At 37.9% G+C, this 22,709-nt stretch overlaps 4 protein-coding genes across 4 annotated transcripts in view; 3 read left to right on the top strand and 1 right to left on the bottom strand.

Moving 5' to 3' along the window:
* The window catches only part of c1qa (complement component 1, q subcomponent, A chain), a 6,183-nt gene extending 2,392 nt beyond the window's left edge, over positions 1 to 3,791 (top strand). Inside the window, exons 4-7 of the mRNA XM_034135018.1 lie at positions 473 to 549; positions 805 to 933; positions 1,429 to 1,509; positions 3,487 to 3,791. Of these exons, the coding sequence (XP_033990909.1) occupies positions 473 to 549; positions 805 to 933; positions 1,429 to 1,509; positions 3,487 to 3,639 (440 nt within the window). The 3' untranslated portion in view covers positions 3,640 to 3,791. The remainder of the gene's footprint in view (positions 1 to 472; positions 550 to 804; positions 934 to 1,428; positions 1,510 to 3,486) is intronic.
* Positions 3,792 to 5,558: 1,767 nt separating this feature from the next.
* LOC117486533 (complement C1q subcomponent subunit C-like) lies at positions 5,559 to 10,544 on the top strand. Its single transcript, XM_034135030.1, has 7 exons — positions 5,559 to 5,681; positions 6,362 to 6,477; positions 6,923 to 6,985; positions 7,953 to 8,106; positions 8,209 to 8,349; positions 9,078 to 9,204; positions 10,280 to 10,544. Exons 2-7 carry the CDS (start codon positions 6,372 to 6,374, stop codon positions 10,412 to 10,414), a joined length of 726 nt encoding a protein of 241 aa, XP_033990921.1. The 5' UTR covers positions 5,559 to 5,681; positions 6,362 to 6,371; the 3' UTR covers positions 10,415 to 10,544.
* A 1,189-nt stretch (positions 10,545 to 11,733) lies between these two features.
* LOC117486541 (complement C1q and tumor necrosis factor-related protein 9A-like) lies at positions 11,734 to 14,358 on the top strand. The gene is made up of 5 exons (XM_034135040.1): positions 11,734 to 11,843; positions 12,355 to 12,511; positions 12,817 to 13,048; positions 13,272 to 13,389; positions 14,037 to 14,358. Exons 1-5 carry the CDS (start codon positions 11,841 to 11,843, stop codon positions 14,247 to 14,249), a joined length of 723 nt encoding a protein of 240 aa, XP_033990931.1. The 5' UTR covers positions 11,734 to 11,840; the 3' UTR covers positions 14,250 to 14,358.
* A 1,436-nt stretch (positions 14,359 to 15,794) lies between these two features.
* Positions 15,795 to 18,566, bottom strand: LOC117486610. The gene is made up of 5 exons (XM_034135117.1): positions 18,361 to 18,566; positions 17,971 to 17,979; positions 17,181 to 17,373; positions 16,583 to 16,685; positions 15,795 to 15,913 (listed from the first exon to the last, which is right to left on the bottom strand). The coding sequence occupies exons 1-5, from the start codon at positions 18,564 to 18,566 to the stop codon at positions 15,795 to 15,797; spliced, it is 630 nt and encodes a 209-aa protein (XP_033991008.1).
* Between the last annotated feature and the right edge of the window lie 4,143 nt (positions 18,567 to 22,709).

The following is a 22,709-nucleotide window of genomic DNA, read 5'->3' on the forward strand; positions in this document are numbered from 1 at the left end:
GGATAAAAGCGTCTAACAACTGACATGTAATGTGACAGTGCTGTAGTTCCTTGATAGCCCAACATTAGCCTCCTTTAGCTTAGCGGTGGTGACGTGAAGTCATGTGTGTTCCTTTTATAGCCTTGCACTTGCACCAGCAATTAAATATTTTATTATCTTCCCTGATATCTGTATATTGTATACATTCAGCTAGTTTGTGTTTTACTCATGTTATTGTTGTTATTCATATACATACTGTTACTACATGTTAACTCTTACTTTTATTCGTATAATCCTTGTGTGAAATCTTGCCTTGAAAAACTGGTCAGCAGCAGGTGATAAACCTCAAATAACGATTAAGTCACTTTAATTAATACTACAGGCACATTTAAAATATATTATTTTTCTCTGTGTGTGTGTGTGTGTGTGTGTGTGTGTGTGTGTGTGTGTGTGTGTGTGTGTGTGTGTGTGTGTGTGTGTGTGTGTGTTTCAGGAGGACAGGGGGCTCAGATGGCTCGATCAGCCTTCTCAGCGATTCGGACTCACAACAGTTATCCTGGCTTTGGAAGGGTGCAGTCTCTCAAATGTTTTAAAATCTGCAGAGTATCTTAATTAATAACATAATTATTCACCTCTGACTTAACCTGTGTGTGTGTGTGTGTGTGTGTGTGTGTGTGTGTGTGTGTGTGTGTGTGTGTGTGTGTGTGTGTGTGTGTGTGTGTGTGTGTGTGTGTGTGTGTGTGTGTGTGTGTGTGTGTGTGTGTGTGTGTGTGTGTGTGTGTGTGTGTGTGTGTGTGTGTGTGTGTGTGTGTGTGTGTGTTACAGCCGATAACATACGGGCCTGCCGTGGTAAACACACCTGAGGGCGACAATAAGGACTTTAACGAGGCCACAGGTCACTTCACCTGCAGAGTCCCCGGAGTTTATTACTTCACCTTCCACTCTGTGGCCAAGGTAAAGTGTTTTTTAATCTGCTGCAGATCTTCGAATGAAAATAAATGTTTAATATACAATATCAGACATTCATTGGAGAAAAGAACAGGTTTCTTTATGTAATCTGCAGTGGTGGAATGTGCTCTTATTGTAAATACTGTGGTTCAAAAGTCAATTTTTTACCACATTATTTGCCAATGATTTACAAAGAGAAAGTCCTCATCAATAATGTGTATATCTGAACTTTATTGCAACAGTAATACTTTCTTTGATGCAACAATATTAACCATCTAATAAGGTCATATATTTAGTAATATACCACATATGGACAACATTTTTCTGTAGAATGAGTATTTACTTGTATTGCATTCTTTTCACAGGGCAGTATTAGTACTTTAACGGCAGTAAAGGATCTGAATACTTCTCACACTACTTGTGATAAGATTGTACATTACATTGTAATCTGCACTTCCATTCTTCAAACTCCTTTACAGTTGTTTTGTTTGTCTGTTTTAGGTGAGCATGTGTCTGAATATAGCGAGCCAAGCTTTGACCAACAGCCTGGGATTCTGTGATTACAACAGGAACACTGATCAGGTCAGTTTCAGAGCCACTTTTAAACGTGTTCCTTTAAAGGGGGCCAATTATGCTGATGTTCAGGGGTATATCAGTATGTAGTGTCTCTACTTTAAAGAGTCCTATCCTGCTGATGTTCAGGGGTATATCAGTATGTAGTGTATCTACTTTAAAGAGTCCTCTCCTGCTGATGTTCAGGTGTATATCAGTATGTAGTGTATCTACTTTAAAGAGTCCTCTCCTGCTGATGTTCAGGTGTATATCAGTATGTAGTGTCTCTACTTTAAAGAGTCCTCTCCTCCTGATGTTCAGGGGTATATCAGTATGTAGTGTATCTACTTTAAAGAGTCCTCTCCTGCTGATGTTCAGGTGTATATCAGTATGTAGTGTATCTACTTTAAAGAGTCCTCTCCTGCTGATGTTCAGGGGTATATCAGTATGTAGTGTATCTACTTTAAAGAGTCCTCTCCTGCTGATGTTCAGGTGTATATCAGTATGTAGTGTCTCTACTTTAAAGAGTCCTCTCCTGCTGATGTTCAGGTGTATATCAGTATGTAGTGTCTCTACTTTAAAGAGTCCTCTCCTGCTGATGTTCAGGTGTATATCAGTATGTAGTGTCTCTACTTTAAAGAGTCCTCTCCTGCTGATGTTCAGGTGTATATCAGTATGTAGTGTCTCTACTTTAAAGAGTCCTCTCCTGCTGATGTTCAGGTGTATATCAGTATGTAGTGTCTCTACTTTAAAGAGTCCTCTCCTGCTGATGTTCAGGTGTATATCAGTATGTAGTGTCTCTACTTTAAAGAGTCCTCTGCTGCTGATGTTCAGGTGTATATCAGTATGTAGTGTCTCTACTTTAAAGAGTCCTCTCCTGCTGATGTTCAGGTGTATATCAGTATGTAGTGTCTCTACTTTAAAGAGTCCTCTCCTGCTGATGTTCAGGTGTATATCAGTATGTAGTGTCTCTACTTTAAAGAGTCCTCTCCTGCTGATGTTCAGGTGTATATCAGTATGTAGTGTCTCTACTTTAAAGAGTCCTCTCCTGCTGATGTTCAGGTGTATATCAGTATGTAGTGTCTCTACATGTCTCCATGCTTTAATGTTCAAAAAGCTCTTTATTGTTCTCATACTGCCTGTGCTGCAGCACCTCTTTTCACCCTCTGTCTGAAACCAGAGCCCAGTGTGCTCTGATTGGTTAGCTGGCCGGCTCTGTTGTGATTGGTCAACCGCTTAGAGATGTCCCGCCCCTAACCCTTGTAAAAACTATTTTTGAAATAACTTTACAAAATGCTAAACATTTTCAGTTGATTATGGAATTATTTAACAAAAAGTGTATTATTTTAATTACAAAATAACAGCCAGTAATTATGTACACGTCTTTATAAAGGCTCTTTTATTGCTACAAAGATATAGCTTAGCGTGTGCTGACGTGAAGTTATGTGACCGTGCTGTAGTTCCTTTATAGCCCAACATTAGTCGCCTTTAGCTTAGCGGTGGTGACGTGAAGTCATGTGACCGTGCTGTAGTTCCTTTATAGCCCAACATTAGCCGCCTTTAGCTTAGCGGTGGTGACGTGAAGTCATGTGACCATGCTGTAGTTCCTTTATAGCCCAACATTAGCCACCTTTAGCTTAGCGGTGCTGACGTGAAGTCATGTGACCGTGCTTTAGTTCCTTTATAGCCCAACATTAGCCACCTTTAGCTTAGCGGTGGTGACGTGAAGTCATGTGACCGTGCTGTAGTTCCTTTATAGCCCAACATTAGCCGCCTTTAGCTTAGCGGTGGTGACGTGAAGTCATGTGACCGTGCTATAGTTCCTTTATAGCCCAACATTAGCCTCCTTTAGCTTAGCGGTGGTGACGTGAAGTCATGTGACCGTGCTGTAGTTCTTTAATGTCCTAGCGTTTTACTACTGGAGATTACATTCCTAAACGTCCAAATGTGCCATCCCTCCACCACTCATGTGTAATTACCTTATTTTCTGTGTCGTGTTGTGTTCAGGTGCTGTCGGGCGGCGTAGTTCTGCAGCTGACGGCTGGACAGAAGGTTTGGCTCGAGTCCTTCAGAGACCTGCAGACACCCAATGAATTAAGAGACAGTCGAGACAAACAGATCATCTTCAGCGGCTTCCTGCTCTTCTCAAATCCAGAATAAAGTGCAATCATTTACACAGGAATTCCCCAAATCTGAGACCACATAAAGCAGTTTTCAGAAGGGGGAATTCACCATAAAACAGTATCACAGTACAGGAATATCTCTGAACCCTTCGTACATGCAACTAAAATAAAAGAAGATTTTATTATTGATGGAGTGTGTGTGTGTGTTAATATTAAATATTTTCCAAATGTTGTTGGTGGAATGTCGTCTCAGGTAGAATTAAAATTGGAGGGGGAAGAATGAAACACACCAAAGCATATTTATGCTGATCAAGAAAGTTTAGACTATTAAAACAATTTTTTTTACATCAATTATTTTTTATAATACTTATGAACTGATACTCTTCAGAAGAGGTCAGATACACAGGCGCAATAACATGCTTAATCTGCACAAAAGTGAATCTTACCTTAGTCACTTTCTGACCTTATTAAATGATCTTATCCAACTTGACACAAAGTGCTCTTCTGCAAGGCACATTTCCCCAATGAGATAAAAACAAGCAGTTTCCCTTTACTTCCATTCTTTGTGCTAAGCTAGGCTAACCACATTCTGGATGTCATCCATCTCTGCAAGGAAATTACTGTTAAGTGGTGGAGAGTGAAGGATGTCTGTTATAAGCCCAATGTCCTTTTTTTCCACCATAAACTTTATTTTGTACAGTTTCATGCGACCCCTCTGTAAGTTATGGAAGTGAAACATTTTTGTTTTTTTGCACACTTCTTCTTTTTGGTAAACTTTTAACACTTTCTAACACCCTCAGTTGACCTCATGTTGCTCCATCAGCACATCATGGTGATATTCTGCATTTTTGTTATTGTCAACGAATTCAAGGAAAGGAAGAAAACAAAGACGTTTAAGACAAGTTTGTGTCTTAATAACATTCTCAGCCTGAAGTCACAAATATATAGTTTCGTCTTTCTCTCTTCTATAGTTCAATTTCTTTGTGTTTTTTATAATATTAGTTTTAGTGGAACTGAAGCATGTTGTTGCCAAAGCCTTTAACAAAAGATATCTGAAAAAGAATCCCCAAAACAAATTGCTTTATGAACTTAAACAAAGTGACATACAGTAAGAGCATTGTATGAATAATGACAAGATCAAGAGACATCAATACATAAACATTTTGAATTTACCATTGTGTAATGTACATTTTGATGGAAGAAATAACATGTTTTCTTTACAAGGATAACAGAAATGAAACCAAAAAGCTCCCTAGCCCTATTCCTCAAGCCTGTAATGTGACTACAAAATAAATGGTCAAAATAAATCATATAGTTTATTGTTGTGCACAGTAGTGGACAAGTACTATTTTATTGTTCTTTATACTTATTCTACTCCACTACATTTTGTACGTTTCACTCCACTACAGTTAATAAACACTCATGATTACCATCTACTGTTTACATATAAAAACACATTATATTTGTATATGATATGATGCAATATTGTACTGCCAATGTATAAGAAAAACAAAAACAAATATTCTCTCAATATTGACAAACTACAACATTTAAATGCTCTTACATGTATTTGTAAATTATTATATATAATATAATACCTTCAAAACGACCACTGTGCATAAGTGGTACTTATACTTCTGATACCTAAAGTACATTTAGATGACAATACTTCTATACTTCTACTTAAGTAACATTTTCAATCCAGGACTTTCACTTGTAGTGGAGTATTTTCAGAAAAAAACATTTCTACTTTTACTTAAGATCTAAGTACTTCTTCCACCTCTGGTTGCGCAGGATATACTATAGCTGATAAGAAGTTAAATACAAAGAAGAAACAAAAAATAAATGTGAGGACTGATTCCCTCGTGTTGTGGCAAGCAGAGAAAATCTGTGTCTCTAAAACTCTCAACAACTTCCCACAATTGCAGAACTGAATGCTAAGGTCTCTGAATAAATGATTCCCGACCTAAAGCTGCTGAATCGTGTTTTCTGTCGGCTTCCTCCTCCGAGCTGCTTCACTTCAGTTTTCTAGAAACTACCCGAGGTGCTTTTGATTCGTCTATCTACCCGTTCTCTACGGTGAGTTTTAACTTTTATATTTGCAATGTTTATGCGTTGATTACTTGCTTGAAGTCAATTACATGTATTACGGAAAGTGAATCTGGGAATCATTATGATTGTGTACTTTTGGGTAACTAACTGGGTTAGGGTTAAGGATGGAACTTTTATTTTCATCATAATCTGAACAATTAAGCAAATTATTCAATCAGAATCAGAATCAGAAACAGGTTTAGTACCAGGTCGGTTTTCACGTACGAGGAATTTGACTTGATGTCATGGTGCATACATAAAAAATAACATAAAAAAATATTCGCAATAATTGAAAATATAGTAAAATATGGCAGTATTTACATAGAAATAGAATGGAATAAAAAGGAATAAAATATTAAATTAAATGTGGCAGTAATATAAACGTTATAAAGCGTTATTAGCAGAGATTTAACACGCCTTGATCATTGATGTTCCTTTTTTCTTCTGTCCTTTATTAATGCAAGATATTTAAGATATATCTATGTATGAAAATTAAAAAATCTGCTGATAATTAACTGAAATAAGGTCGACTTTCCCTTCCTCTTTGTCTCCTAACGTCTATTCCTTTATTCCTTTCATCCCATTCCCTAGCTCACCTCCCAAATTCCCTTCATATTCAGTTTTATCATCTCCTCTCATGTCTCCTTGGCGCCTTGTCTCCTTGTCAGGTTCCTCATCATGCTCCATCGTAGGTTAATCCTGATCGGTGCCTTGCTGTCATTCGCCATTTCCTCACTGGTGGCCATAGAGTCCTGCCCGGCTGCATCGATGCCTGGGATGCCAGGTATGAGCATGAATGTTTGTTTATGTACAGTATATTGAGCATAGACTTTATTCAAGAAGTCACCTTGGAAGTCACTAATTGGTTTGAGGACTACAGTTTTTTTTGTTTTTTTTATTGACACAATTCTCTTACAAACCATCAAGGCTCATTATAACAGTCAACAATTTAAATTGGTGTTGATACTGTGCAAAAATACAAACAACATACAGCAAACAAAAACTAAAAACTATTTCTCCAGTTTTCTCCAATGTTTTATGATCACAATTCATCTCATAGTTGATGGCTTGGTTCCAATAACACTTATTATTGTTTTGAAAAGCCATGCAGAGAATTAAAAGGAAATTAACTTCTGAAACCAGAGTCGTTAAAAAAGTTGGCGGTCACTGTTGAGGTATGCTGGTTAAGATTGTTTTCTTTTATGATTTGCTCCGTCTTCCATCCTCAGGTATTCCTGGGCTGCCGGGCAGAGACGGTCGTGACGGGCAGAAAGGACTGAAAGGAGACTCAGGTAATTCAAATAAAAAACATTTATCCATTTTAATTTGACAATCTGGGACAATGCTGACTTGGTTAGCTCAAACAACTTTTCATACATATGATAGACAGACAGACAGACAGACAGACAGACAGACAGACAGACAGACAGACAGACAGACAGACAGACAGACAGACAGACAGACAGACAGACAGACAGACAGACAGACAGAGAGACAGACAGACAGACAGACAGACAGACAGACAGACAGACAGACAGACAGACAGAGAGACAGACAGACAGACAGACAGACAGATAGATAGACAGACAGACAGATAGATAGATAGATAGATAGATAGATAGATAGATAGATCCCAATTTGGGTATTTCTTTCGTCACAGAAGCAGAAGTGTTTTCAGACTTTGTAATAAAATACTTAAACAATTGGAAAAGAGAATTAACAATTACAAATAATATGAAAAAATTAAACATATTATATCAAATATAAACAATATAAACAAAACAATATACAATATTCTGGATAATTAAAATCAAAAGTCAAAAGTACAACAGGATCCAAAATACTACAGGTCATTTATAAGAAATGAGAAACTAAAACTGTGTAGCAGGCCAGAGGTGAGCAGTTGAAAAGTGTTATTGGAGAAGACAGGAATGTTTTTCTCTACCTCTCTTTGTACATACATAAAAATATATACATTTTTAATTAGATTATGCATTCCTGGGTTGGCGATGCAAGTGTTGTGTTTCTGTGGTTGTTTACAATGGCCTATTGTCAACGTCAAAGTCAAAGTCAACTTTATTGTCAATCTTTCAGTTTGTGTGTACAGACAGAGAGATCGAAATACCGTTTCCCACAATCCCAAATACAAAAATACAAATATATATAAAAATATGTATACAAATATGTATATACCTATATACACAATCAACAGACACAATTATACATATGCACACATTAAGATATTGATGGTGTTTACAGGAGCTGTGTTGCACGGTGCTCTCAGGCCTCAGAAGGGAGAAAAGGGGGATCCGGGGCAGATTGGGTTTGCTGGGAAACGAGGACAGAGCGGAGAACCTGGAGAACCCGGAGTCCCCGGGCACGGTGGACCTCCAGGAGTACTCGGAGAACCAGGGTGAGTATCAGGGCAAGGCACAAATATGAAAGAGTAATTAACTTTAGTTTTTTTTTAATTAACTTTTTAATTTAATTTAATTTAATTAAAAATAACTTTCAGGGCTGTTGGGGTCCAGCAGCAGGCGGCCTTCAGTGTTGCCCGGGGAACCAACTCACACCCGGACCAAGCCAGCGTGATCCGGTTCACCAACGTCATCACCAACATCAACGACGACTACAACACAGAGACCGGACGCTTCAGGTGGGAATAATTCCTGTTTGCTTACAATGTCCGATGCTATATGTCCAGGGACTACAGATTTAAAGAAATGTTAATGAATTTGCACTGTCCCTGTTTAATAAATGAATACAACAAATACAATTAAGTAACCCTAATCCTCCCCCAAACGATAACCCTCAATGTCTGAATCAAATGGAATTGCAATCCCTCTGAGCATTGTTAGGACATTTTATGCAAAAACAAACAAATATCAACTTCATGGTGGCACTACAGAAGGAGTCAGGTGAAAGTAAATAGGATTCATCTTCTAGGGAACATAAACATTTCTGTGAAAGATTATTGACATTCAATTATTGTTGACATTCAGTCTAGACCAAAAAATAAATGTTGGTCCAAACTTTGCTGTTGGTACGCATTTCCAAGCTGCGAAACCAGATTAGAAAAACAACCAGTTTTTAGTGAGTTAATCAAGTTTGTGTGTTTTAAGTGTCAGGTGTCCCAGTCAGGAACCGATCTCTGATTAATCTAAGACCATATGAATGTAGCACAAATGTTTTTGTCTTGGTTAAAAATGTAATTGGACTAAGCTTCTCCCTTTTAACAAGTTTCATGAAATTGGACTGGTAGTTTTCCAGTAATCCTACTTACAAACAAACAAACCTACCCCAATCCTCATTGGAGTGCAAGCCATTTTTCAAGCTTGCAGGGTTAAAATGTTCCATAAGTTTAATTAAGTGTGTGTGTTTTAGGTGTCGGGTGTCAGGGACGTACTACTTTGTGTATCACGCCTCTTTGGATGATAAACTGTGTGTGCTGATGAAGCTCGACCAAGTTCTGCTGGCATCGTTCTGTGATCATCGCCGCTCGAGGAGACAGGTATAAAACAATATATATATAATATAATATATTACAGATTTATACAACGTTTTGAGGTTTTCTAAGAGTTCCCACCTACTGTTAAAACTACATATAAGTTACTCACAGGGCATCTTAGACTCAGAGAATAAGGGATGAACATTTAATAGAGTTTGTTAAGCAGAGGGAAAAATTGCTTGTTTTCTTGTTTTGTCTCAGATTTTGGGTCAACCAATCACACCCTATAAAAAAAATGATTATAAGTAGCAGCAATGTCGACCTCATAAGATAAGATAAGATGAGAGCAACAGTTCGTCAACATTTCGTTAAAGTACAGAACATTAGTGAATGTAATTAGTGGCGGTACGTTCAACTCTGCAAAAAGATGCACCCTGTGATTCTAAATACAGAGATGGCAAAGGTACACACATCCTTTACTCAAGTAGAAGTACAGATACTCGTGTTTAAAAATACTCTTGTAAAAGTAGAAGTACTGACTAAACTTCTTTACTCAAGTAAAAGTAAAGAAGTATGGGCTTTGAAATGTACTTCAGTAAAAAGTACCCATAACTAGCAGCTGTTTTAAAGAGTACCTGACCTCCCTTTATATTAATAGAACAATAATGTCATTGTTAGCTAATGAATGTTTCCATGCTGAACAACGGCAACATGACAACGTTTTCATTGGTCCCTCTTCTTTAGAGAAGACCAGGAAATGATGGATACACGGATCGTGTTCAAATCAATAGGCACGCAATGACTCTAAATAATAATGATCACGCCACCAAACACACATTCAAACTAAAGGAACCAGCCTGTTTGGGAAATGAGAGAAGTAGAAAGTACAGGTATTTGAGTTCAACATGTAAGAAGTAGAAAGTAAAGGTATTTGTGTTCAAAATGTAAGAAGTAGAAAGTACAGGTACTTGTGTTCAACATGTAAGAAGTCAAAGTAAAAAGTCGTCAGAAAAATAAGAAGTGGAGTAAAGTACTGATACCAGACAAATGAACTTAAGTACTGTAACGAAGTATGTGTACTCCACTACTTCCCACCTCTGTCCAAATACATTAAAGTATTTCCTGATTTGCCCTCCAGGTGACGGCGGGCAGCTTGGCGGTCTACCTGTCGAGGGATCAGGAGGTTTGGTTGGAGACTAAAGACTACAGAGGGATGACAGGAAAACAGCAAGGATACAGCATCTTCTCCGGCTTCCTGCTGCACTCCCACTGACCTGCAGGACGGACATACTGACAGCCTTTTTCCTCATTATTAACAGATTTAAACTCCAAGGCTGAAATGTGATGCATTTTCAAGTCTAATGTCTATCCTATTTGAAATAAAAGAACATATTTGACATTTACCCGCTTCCTTTTCCTTAATCTATAGTCCCGATGTGGTTAAAAACAATGTATCAGATTATCAATCCAAACTTGTGCAAACAGAAAATATAACATTTACAAAATGCAAGAAAATTAAAGAGGATCTGAGAATGAAGAATTGGTATATTTGACAGGATGTCACTATAATACATTTACTGTAGATCAGCTCTTTGTTGATGGGCACGTTGACAACATTTAATATTTTGTGGAACAGATACTGACATGTAGATTTGGGTAAAGAGCCTTAAAAAACACTGCCAGGAAATCAGAGATAGAAACAGGAAGTTCAGATTAAAAAACAGAACAAAATGTTAATCTGAAAACATATTTTTTTAATCAGAAAGATTCAACAATGCTGCATCATCACTTCTTCATCATGGGAGATTTTCCTGACTTCTTGTTTAAGTGTTTCACTTCCTCTGATGGATGATTTGTTTTGTCAGATACATTAAATATGTGTAATTACAGGTTAACAGGAACAGAAATCAAACCTGCATTGTGAAGTTCAAACAAAAATACAGCAAAATAACAATAAATGTGAACAAGTAAAAGTTTCTAAATTTGTATGAAACCTCTTATTTCTAATCTACATTTCAGTGCTAAATAGTGTATATACTTTTCACTGCATTCCAAATGAGTTGGAAAATCAATTACATATTGAATCTTCCTCAATTATGTTACTCTTAAGTTGAATTTAATGCATTAGAAAAGGTAAACTATAATTTATAGTGTGATATGAACTCCACCTTAACCAGCTACAATATACACATATATCTTAAAGCATGAACACTACTAGTGGAATAATAATAATGTAACCCTTTAACTTGCCATTAGGTAGCCTATATTTACACTGTGCTATATCGTACCATTTGTTTATTACTCCAGATGCACCAATAAGCATTTCACCTATTTAGATGGTCAACGTTGAGCAAATCTGAACGATTTTATTTTTTTTTTAATGTTTTTAAATGCATATTTTACAACATATTTCTTGTGTATTACACACTTCAGAAACATTTGAGTCAGTGAAAAGTAAATTACCAAAACAACTGTGGAGTATGAAATACGCAAATACCTGACATTTGCATATACAGATGAACTTTTTGTCATTTTATTACTAGAAGTATAACATCCTAAAAATATATATCAATTCCAACAGAGCATGCGCCATTGAACTGTTTCACTTCCTGTTTATTTCTCCGGACTGAAGCTGAAACATCTCCGCTCTCCGTCAGCGTATCACTCCACCACAAGACGAGGGACTGCTTTATCTACAAATGGTGAGACTTTTGCGTTCTATAAAATGAAATAAAAACATTCGCATGTAGATATAGAGCGAGAAAATCATTTATTCAGATAGCAGCATTGGTGATAGAGAAGTGGACAGTTTTACGTCATGGTATTTTGAACAAAGTATTATTTGTTTTGTTGTAGAAGCAGATTTAGAACGGTTGTCTTTATGTCTTTAATTGTATTAATCTAATTTTTACTATATGAAGAAATCTATTTTCTTTAGCAATTTATTTATTTTAAAATTAAATGTATGATATCTTGTAGGCACTTCAGATACCCAAATGTAACTGCACGACCACAAAAATATGTAATTGTTAAATACCAGGTTTTGACCCCAAACAACAACTTGAGGTCACTTATTTCACAACGTGTGGGTTTGTAGGCACTTCAGATACCCAAATCTAATTTCAAAACCACTGAAAAATGATTTTCATTACACGTTCCCATATTTTCGGTAGTCCTCCTAAGTACCAAAAACAAGTGTGTGTGTGTGTTCAGGCCCTCCGGTGGCTGAGCTGCGGTACTGCAGTGTTTCTGCTCCTGCTCCACATCTCTCTGGTCGTCTCACAGTCCTGCTCCAATGGGATCCCGGGGATACCGGGCAGCCATGGGCCCAACGGCATGGACGGGCCAATGGGAGAAAAGGGAGACGCTGGTGAGTTGAGACAGAGACTTCAGAAACATTTGATGTTAATTCATGTTTTTCTTCTGGAGATCTGACTGTATACGTTTACTGAAATGTTTTCTTACATTTTACTGAGCTGGTACATTTTCACTCATTGTTTAACAAATAAACTTTATATTTAAGTTGCAATTTGGGAGAGATTTAGAGAAATGAAGAATATATATTTTTTTTAATTCACATTTTCATTGCCAAATGTTTCTAAAAAAAACACAAGTATTTTGACTGAATAAAGCCTTGAAATTTGAAACTTGACCTACGTTTCTCTGGATGATCAGGTGAGGCAGGACAGCCTATCAGGGGCCAGAAGGGGTTCCTGGGTCTCGGGGGCCCCCCAGGACGCCCCGGCCTGAAGGGGGACGGGGGTCTTCCTGGACATCCCGGAAACCCAGGCCGACACGGGGAGAAAGGAAGACCCTTCAACCCTTCCAACCAGCAGATATCTTTCTTCTCCTACAAACGGGTGATATCTCAAACTCCAGAACTCGACAATGCCATCGACTTCAACCGGTCAGTGCTGCTAAAGTTTACATTCAGGGAAATAAATGTTATGTAATGTAATTATAGTGAAACAAGTTTATGAGGCAGACTGTGATTAATAGTTTTTTATTCGCTTAAAGGCCACCTTTTTAACTAAAGTAACATTTAAATAAATAATAAATGTGTAAAGGATGCAAAGAGAGGTAAAATCCTTAATAGGAAAATGTAACAGTATGTTAAACTCTTCCCACAGCCAGATTTTGCCTGAGCTGGATGAGCAGTTTCGTGGAGAGGAATTGAACAACGGGACGTTCACATGCGCCATCAAAGGAATCTATTTCTTCAGTTATCACTTTTCAGCAAAGAGCAGAGTGAGTTCTTTTGATTTGCTTCATTTTGTCCTCAAGAGTCGCGAAAGTGTTTGAAAAACACTTACATTTTAAAGTTGTAGTACTTTTTCTTTTTCATACTTCTTCAATACTACTTTTTATACTTTCAATCCACTATATTATGGTTGCCAATATTTTAGGTTTAGGTCCTACCGTGGCTCTATTTCTGCAATGTTTTGAGTACTTTGTCCAACTCTATCCTATTATAATCGGTTAAAATCGATATAAGGTCCTGACATCCTTGAAAAATCTGTGTCATCTTAAGGAGCACTCTTTATCCACCCATTGTTGCACACTTTAAAGGTCTCCTGTAATGCAAAATGCACTTTATGATGTCTTTTATACATACATATGTGTCCCCGGTGTGTCAGGGATTTCACATTGTCAGAAAATAAAACCCTCTCTCTTTTCCTCTGTACACAAATCTCTAAAAACACACAAGAACAACGGAGCTGATCCAGATTTGCGTCCGATATGACGTAATATCAGAAATGTGGGCTGGCTTTACACCCACGGCCCTATCAGAAACGTCACTATCAGAAACAATCCACCCAATTTAACTTAGGAAAATGTATATAAGAAGGCTTTGTTTTGAGTACTTCTTCCACCATTTGTATGATCACTTATAGGTGTGTGTGAAGCTGATGAAGAACAGCGAGGATCACATGACGCTGTGCGACACGTCGGAGGGTTTCCTGGTGACCTCCGGCTCTGCGGTGCTGGAGCTGTTGGTCGGAGACTCCGTTTCTCTGCAGGCGACCAGGTTCAACAGCTTGGTGACGAAGATGGACAGCACCAGCCACACCTTCACCGGATTCCTGATCTCCCCCACCGGCATCTGAGCCACAACATTGATAAAATAACAAACTTCTAATAGGGGACATTTACAGCTATTAAATGAAATGTGTAAAAAGATCAGCAGAATTAATAAAGGTACACTGTTGCTTTAAAGAATGTTTTTGTGTGTGTGTTTTAGCACTTAACTACAAATGATGTGTGTTGTTGTTGTAATACCCATTGCATCTTCCTTTCTAATAGCTAAAGGTAAAATCTTCCATCATTTCCTACATTCATCGTATTTTCATGATTTTAAGGGGTTACAGTTGGCCTATATCTTTGATTTGTATTCATTTCTAAGGAGAAAGGTCAATTCAATTGTACTTTTTAGAATTTGGTTTACTATTCGATAAATAAATGTTATAATTATATCACATATAAGAACGTTTTAAAGACCAGCACACAAGCTTTATATTTACAGAGCCTTGTCCTGCATTAGAAGAATATGTGGTTAAAAGTAAAAGAAACACTTTATTTTGTAAATAAATAAAACAGGCAGAAGCGTAAGGAGGATACTACAGATCAGTGATAAAATATTTATTGTTGTGGTGTGTAGCATTTCCTCCAGAGGCTCACTAATTAAAAACTCTGAGGGATCAGGTGTTCTTCTCTCTGACTGATTCGAGGCCAGCAGCTCGTTAATTATCCATCACACAGGATCAGGTGAGAGGACTTTTAACCTTACGGCCGTGTGGTCGAACACAAACACAGAAACAGGAAGTAGAGGATCGTCTCTACCACAAGGATATGTAATTGTTAAGTTGTTAACAGTAGTGTTTTTGAATCGTATCAATCATACATCAAATAAATTATCTTATGAAGTTTAAAAAGCTTGGTAAAACAAACAAAAAAACTGTCGAATGTTAGTACCATTTTAATATACTGTAACTGAAAAAGCCTAGTTCATTAATTCTATAGTTATTTTAGTTAAAATCAGGATTTTTCTGACATTCTAAACTTCAAAACAATACTTTGTTTTTGTGTTTAAAACAACAGTTAACGATTTGATCTGTAAAGCAGGGTTGGTCTTTATTTACCTTTTCAGTCATTCAAAAGCATATACAGCATGTTTATACATTCACTAGCTAGCATAGCATAAAAGTGCTAACGTTAGATAATAATGTGCTAACATACTCTGCTAACGTTTGCCCCAGAAGTTTTTAGGTATTAAAAGTCTTCATCTAACCTCTCTGGGTATCAAGTAACACTTTTACTTCATGTTTAACCTCAACATTTGTATTTCAACTAACTTAAAATCCACAAAACAAGCCTCAAAGTAAGGAAATAGGGAAATGTAGTTGTCGGACCCTCGGAGCTGACTAATGCTGCGTTATGATTGGCCAGTCTGCATTCGAGGGGCGGGACTTAATGGAAGGTCAATTCTCAGAGATAACATGCAATTTAGCCCCGAAGAACATGCCATGATCTTGAAATGGTTAACAATACCCCAAACTCACAAAATGATATGAACTGTAGGAACATGGGGTTTATAATATAAAAGCATGTCCTCTCTCATTAAAGAGCGCCCCCTGGTGTCTGGAGGCTGAACTTCAGCCCAGTGAGTCGCTGGCTGACGGGTTGCTGAACACACCGTTTCTGGCGTAGAAGGTGCTCTTCACCACGGAGGATTTGGCGCGGGATGGAGTTTTGTAATCCAGAGTGTAGTCACCTGCAGGAAGTCAGACAGCGTTAATGTGGAGGGAATATCTAAGAGGATACAGAGACAATTTGGTGACCGCTCAATATAAACACTGACATATGTTTTTCATTCTTACCCTGTTGCTGTTTAAACTCCTGAATTTCCACACAGGGATTAATAAAGCTCCATTTTATCTTATCTTATCCTAATATGTGTTCCTAAGTTTAATGTATATTGGTTTAAACTCAAATAAACACAGATATACACTTAGATTTGGCCAGTTTCATCCAAAATGTGACAGACTAGTTTTTAATCTGTAGCATCAATATGTTTTTTAAATGTCTTTCATTGAACAATATCTTTACAAGCATTTCTCTTTAACCCTCCTTCTGAGGAGTAAGCAAATTCCCGGAAAGTGCTCCAGGGTTTGGAGCAACATTTTCATAGTGGTCAAACTGTCAGAATAACAACTACTGAATTTCCCCACGGGGATTAATAAAGGTCCATCTTATCTTATCTTACTTTGACGGCCATTTGATGCCATTGGGCCCATGCTTTTTGGGGCTTTCCCTCTCCTGTATTGTGTTATCAAGGCGTTTGTTCATGTAAATGGACTGCAAAGGCTAAAGTCATACTGTATCAGACACTACATACTGATATACACCTGCACATCAGCAGGATATGTCCTCTTTAACTCACCCAGCCTCCAGCCGTACTCCCAGGACGAGAGCAGAGGAAAGTCAAACTTCTCCTCGGGTCGGATGTTTCCTCGTCTCTGCAGGTACAGACTGCGCCCTTTACCCTGCAGAGGACACCAAAGTTACAGAATAACACAAACTAACCTTCTAGTTTATTTGTATTTACTTGCAATATTGTATCTGTTTTATTTGTTCGATGTCCTATATATATGTTGCACTGTTTGAGGAGCCTGTGAACTAAGATTTTCATTGACATATCTACACTGTAGCTAATGTACAAATGACGTAATGATGTAATAAAGCCTTGAATCTTGAATCTTGAATTGTATCCCTGTGTCCTGCAAGGTCAAATTACAGTTTCTCTCCATGAAACACGGTTGATTTGAATAGAGCATACAGTAGATAACAAAGTCCATTCTTTTAAGGTAAAGAGGTGAACATTTCCTATAAGTATAACGTTCACTTGACCTGCTTTAGGCGTCTAACATATACCCACAGCAGAACATGGCTTAACCACATACACTGACTATGGAGAAAAACCTAATTTAACCACTCTTGAAACATCCAAACTGTAACTTTAAGAGTCATTTTATTCATACGTGGTGCGATGAGTCCTGGTAGAGAGCGTGTCTGGTGTTTGGAGAGACTGGCCTCATGAGGGGGGAGACATTGGGAAGACCCTCCCCCTCCAGAGAGATCTCAGGAGGAGGGAGATGAGGAGGAGGAGGAAGAGGAGGAAGAGGAAGGTCGCTCTGCTTCTTGTTTGTTTTGGTGACAGGAGGCAGGACAGCCCTAATAAATGAAGCAGAAACACGAGAGGTTTAACCAAGAAGCGTCCATTATACTTACATCTGCAAAGACCCATGTTCAGGATAGGCTCACTAAAACATAAAACCCGAAAATGAGAAAGCATTTTAGCACTTTGGGTTCCTTTGTCTGAGCCTGAAATAAGGAATGTGGTTAACACAAGCTGACGAGATTTTTTTGCAAAGTTTCCCAGTCACATCTCTATTTCTAAACTTTTTGAAAACCCAAATAGAAGCTTTATATCCATTTTATGAAACCGTACTTTTTTAGTGAAACAGTTAACGATTTGATCAGTAAAGCAGAGTTGGACTTTATTTAGCATTTCAGTCATTAAAAAGCATATACAGCATGTTTATACATTCAGTAGCTAGCATAGCATAAAAGTGCTAACGTTAGATAATAGTGTGCTAACATACTCCCCAGAGGTTTTTAGGTGTTAGAAACCTATACATCTTCATCCAACCTCTCTAAGTATCAAGTGACACTTTTACACAATGTTTAACTTCAACATTTGTTTTTCAATTACCCAGGTTGAGCTCACTAAAATATAAAACCCGAAAATGAAAAAAAACATTTTAGCACTTTGGGTTCCTTTGTCTGAGCCTGAAATAAGGTCTGTGGTAAACACAGGCTGAAGAGATTTGGAAAGTTTCCCAGTAAAATCTCTGAATCCCATTGAATTGAACCAGGGAGATGCTGCCTTCAGGGTCAACCTACTAAAATACTCCTCTATTGAAAAACACTAAAAACTATGTTTGTAATGTTCCTGTATTTAAGTATGTGTAATGTGTTCTTGAGAGAGGAGGATCTTCACATTGTAGATTTGAGGATTAAAAAAACACTTGACCTGAGGTTAGGTTTCTGTTGTTGTATTTTATACTGATATTTATCAAATTGCACGGTACCTATGTAATAAACAATGTCCAACATTAACTAGATAGGCTGATCAGTTCAACATAAATCAAAGCTCACTGTGTGTTGCCGGGCAGATTAGTCCCCTCGGTGCTGATGTTTTGGGGATCGTTGGAGGGGTACAGGTGGCTGTAGCGTTTCTTCCAGGACAAACGGGTCAACATCTCCTTCTGGATCTGCTCTCTGTAGCAGTTCTGGCTCTGAGTCGTCAGCATCTCCTGCCAGAAAGCTTCATTTAGCAACTCTGTGTGACATTTAGACACCATTTGATATCTACTTCCATATTTATGAGACTAAATTTAAAGGCGTGTTGGGATTGGTGGACATTGTTTACCAATCCCAACAATCCATTAATCCATTCATATGCTCAATGCTTTTTTATTATAGTTTTCTTCAAATTGTTTTCTATCTCTGTTTTTAATTTTTTTTTAAGCTGCACATGGGTTCCCTCGACAAAAAAGCAATGGGATTTATATTTTGGAAAATAGCTCGAAATACAACACACTCTCACTCCATAAACGTCCAGGAGCGACGCTTGGTCAGGGTCCCGAGGCGTGCAGTTGGGACGCTCCTAGGCTCCTTCAGCTTCATAAACAGGCGCAAAGAGCTTTCAACTGATTGCAATGTATTCCCATCTGCGGCGGGATTTGACGCTTAGGGAAGCACGGCATTCGTTTGCGTCGGAGGCTGTTAAAGGCAATGTGAGCGTCCATTCCCATTGGATAACGGAGAATTGTACACCCGGAAGTAAGTATTCCCCTTACTGTCGATTGATTTGACAGTGATATCTCCACTACTCATCAACTCAAAAACACCAGATTATCCTTGTTAATTAAACGACATTTTTTAGTTTAGTTTTTAGTTTTAGTGTGTGTACAATGCTTTTGTCACGTTTTCCCCTTCAATTCTGAGAAACAAGTCGTTTTCTATGAGTTTTGGATGGCCGAAGACATTACATTACCCACAATCCTCTGTAGCAACCATAGACTGTATATTGCAACAGGCAACAGCTTCGGTTCATGTTAATTTACAAACTCTTCAACTACAACCGTAGATATATTTAAAAACATGTTAGAAGGCCTCACGAAATACTTTAATGTAAATTTAAATTTAAATGTGAAGGAATGTGTGTATATTAACTGTGGGTTTTTCTCTGGAAGTTTTTCCTTGTACGATGTGAGGGTCAAAGGACAGATGATGCCGTTTTTCTCATACTGATATCCCGCTATGCACGCTGGGATTTGGTGTTTATGCGATGTGAAATCCGAAAACATTTAAAAGAAATTAAATAATACATTATTCCGAGTGTGCTTGCTTTTCTCTTTGAAAGTCATCACATAACGGCATTGTAATACACGTTTCGGCTGCATTAAATATTACATATCTGTCATAGTTAACTCTATGTATAGCCCTGATGACAAGACTTCTAGACAAACAGGAACTGCCGCCAAAACTGAAAACTTGACGTGGATCTAAAATATATAAGCAATTAAACAACATCTTACATTTCTTTTCACACAATACGTCTCCTTGCAGTATCAACACTAATTCGGCTGACTTTTATATTTGATCCAATTGGTAGATAGGCTGTATTTACGCCATAACGTTGCACAGCTGATAGAAAGGGACACCTACTGGTTATATTATTATATTCTATTATTTATTGAGCTTTAAAACAAATTGATAACGACTCTATATAATAATATAAGAACAATAAACGGAGCCTCTCTTTTCCTCCCCCTCTTCTGAGAGCCCAGCAGCTGATCTCTGAGCAGGAGACGTGGGGACAGGGAGACGTGGGGAGAGGGAGGCGGGGCTATTTCATCGTTATCAGAAAATGATCGTATAGAGGCGTAGACACGGAGCCGTTTGCCCCCCCAGAGCGTTTCGTTTGCAAATCTATCCACCTTGGGATCCCCCTCGTTTGCGGGGTCCGTTTCTATCGTTTTGTTACGGCCTTGTGTAAACGAAAGGGCTAATTAATCCAATGTGTCTGTGTCCTCTTTGAAATGATTTCTGATAATCCATAAGCAATAAAACTGCTTTTTCTTTTCCAAATGTCAGAGCGAGAGATCGCTTCACTCTGGTGCAAACCTGCATGCGGGAAGCCCCCACCGTTTGTTTTCACAACGAGTGTGTGTGGGGGCCTCCCCCTTCGATTATATTGGCTCTAACGGTCAGAAAGAGGTGTCAACCATCAAAATCGACCAAGGGGGCCAGAGATATGAAAAATAAACATTTTCACCCAAATCACCTCAGAGGTGGAGTGGTTTTGGCTAAACCTCTCTAAAAAGGTCAAATGTCACTTGTTTTGCATCAATCTTGATACAGGGTACTTATTATATGTTGTACTTTGGATTCCTAAAGCTTTTAGTCTACTAACCCATCATCCAAGGGTAGTTTTCACTATAAGTAAAAAAGAATTTTTGGACGGACACTATAATTTACAGTTTTTTACTATGTAAAATCTGAATTTTCTTTAAAATAAAAAACATCTATATTGATTCTGACTTTTCTACATCCAACTCACAGGTTTATCATTGCTTTGAGAAAAAAGATGATTAATTTAACCCTTTTAGAAGGGAAGATATGGTCATTTGTTCTGGGAATGGCATTTTCGAGCCTGAGACCTGAAAAACAGGCTCAGAGCTTAACAGGTTAATAGGTTTTTAAATATTAAGAAGCCCTGAGATACAGTTTCGTGAAAAAACACCCCACTGCCCTGTGTACAGGGGGCTCTAGGGCTTAACAGGTTAAAGAGTTATTTAAGGCTTGGGGTGTCAAACTCAATTTCTCAACCTGATAATAAACCTGATTCTGAGTCTGATTGACCATGTCATCATCCTAACATTTAGATAACAGGATTGTTTTCTTTACATCTAAAGTAAATGACATTCAATTATAAATCAATAAGAGATGAAAAGAAAGCAATGTTTCACAAACCAAATATAATATGCGAAGGTCTTTATCTTGTCGTCTCATAAACAATGGGATCTGTAGAAAACTAATAAAACAAAAACGCCTTCACTGGAAAATGGAAAAACTAACAAACTGATCTCTTTCATGATTAAAAGAACAGAAAGTAAAATAAGCAAACACTTCACTAATGAAAAAAGGTGAAGCGCTGCGGCTACAATCCCATTAAAGAACTAATAAAATAAGTGTTAAAATCTTCATTTACCTCTGTTGGTCCTGCTGCTGAGCTGCTTCTCACAGAGGAAAAGAGAAGTGGATCAGATAACACACTGTAACGTAAGGAAACACACACACACACACACACACACACACACACACACACACACACACACACACACACACACACACACACACACACACACACACACACACACACACACACACACACACACACACACACACACACAACCTGTAACCCTAAGCCTAACCCTTTGTCTATGCTTTGACCTTTGCGAACAGCACCCTCTGTGGCCACAAATGGCATCTATGCAATATCATCAACACATTTGATTATAAGACTTTTTATTTTACCAAAAATTAAAGCAGTATGGCTCCACTCCTCAAACATTAGGAATGAAGGAAAACTAAAGACAACTTTGTATCGGACAAATATACCTTTAGTTTTTTTGTTTGCTTTTTTTGTTTTGTTTTGTTCTTTATTTGTATGTGAACCTGTGTACTCAAAGTGATGGAAAGTAAGTAAGTTAATTTACTCAAGTACTGTACTTGGGTACATGTTTGAGGTACATGACTTTACTTGAGTATTATATAACAGTAGTAGAGTAAAATATACTCATTTGTGGCCAGGTAAAGGACTAAAGGATATGTAGCTGGCAGTAAATAATGTTATCTCACCCTATACCAGCTGCAAAATTAAAATAATAGACACATGAATGCATCAATAGTTATAATACAGTAATATAACATATAATTAAGCAATAGCTCACGACAAGGCAGGCCATGGTATATGGTCATTATCAGGGTTCGAGTTATAAACTGAGCTCTATGGGGGTCTTTGAAACTAACGCGTGCGCACGCATGCATGCGCACACACACTCAAACTCAAACACACACACACACACACACACACACACACACACACACACACACACACACACACACACACACACACACACACACACACACCAATAATAAACATATGGACAGGGGTTACTATTTAAAAAAATGTGCAAATGTATTTGGGAACCTATCCATGTGAACATATTTTGGGGGTGGACCTCAAATCCTCTAGGGGGGTCCGGGGGCATGCCCCCTCTGGTAAGATTTATTTTTAATTTTGGAGTTAAATGCATCAATCTGGTGCATTTTGAGGGGAAAATAAAGAGACTAGATCTATGGAAACACCCATATGAAACAGATGCCACATCATGTAGACAGACAGTCACCCTGTGTGAGGCAAACCCACATTTGCG

This window comes from Trematomus bernacchii, unplaced genomic scaffold (genome assembly GCF_902827165.1).
Source record: "Trematomus bernacchii unplaced genomic scaffold, fTreBer1.1, whole genome shotgun sequence".
Taxonomy (NCBI): Eukaryota; Metazoa; Chordata; class Actinopteri; order Perciformes; family Nototheniidae; genus Trematomus; species Trematomus bernacchii.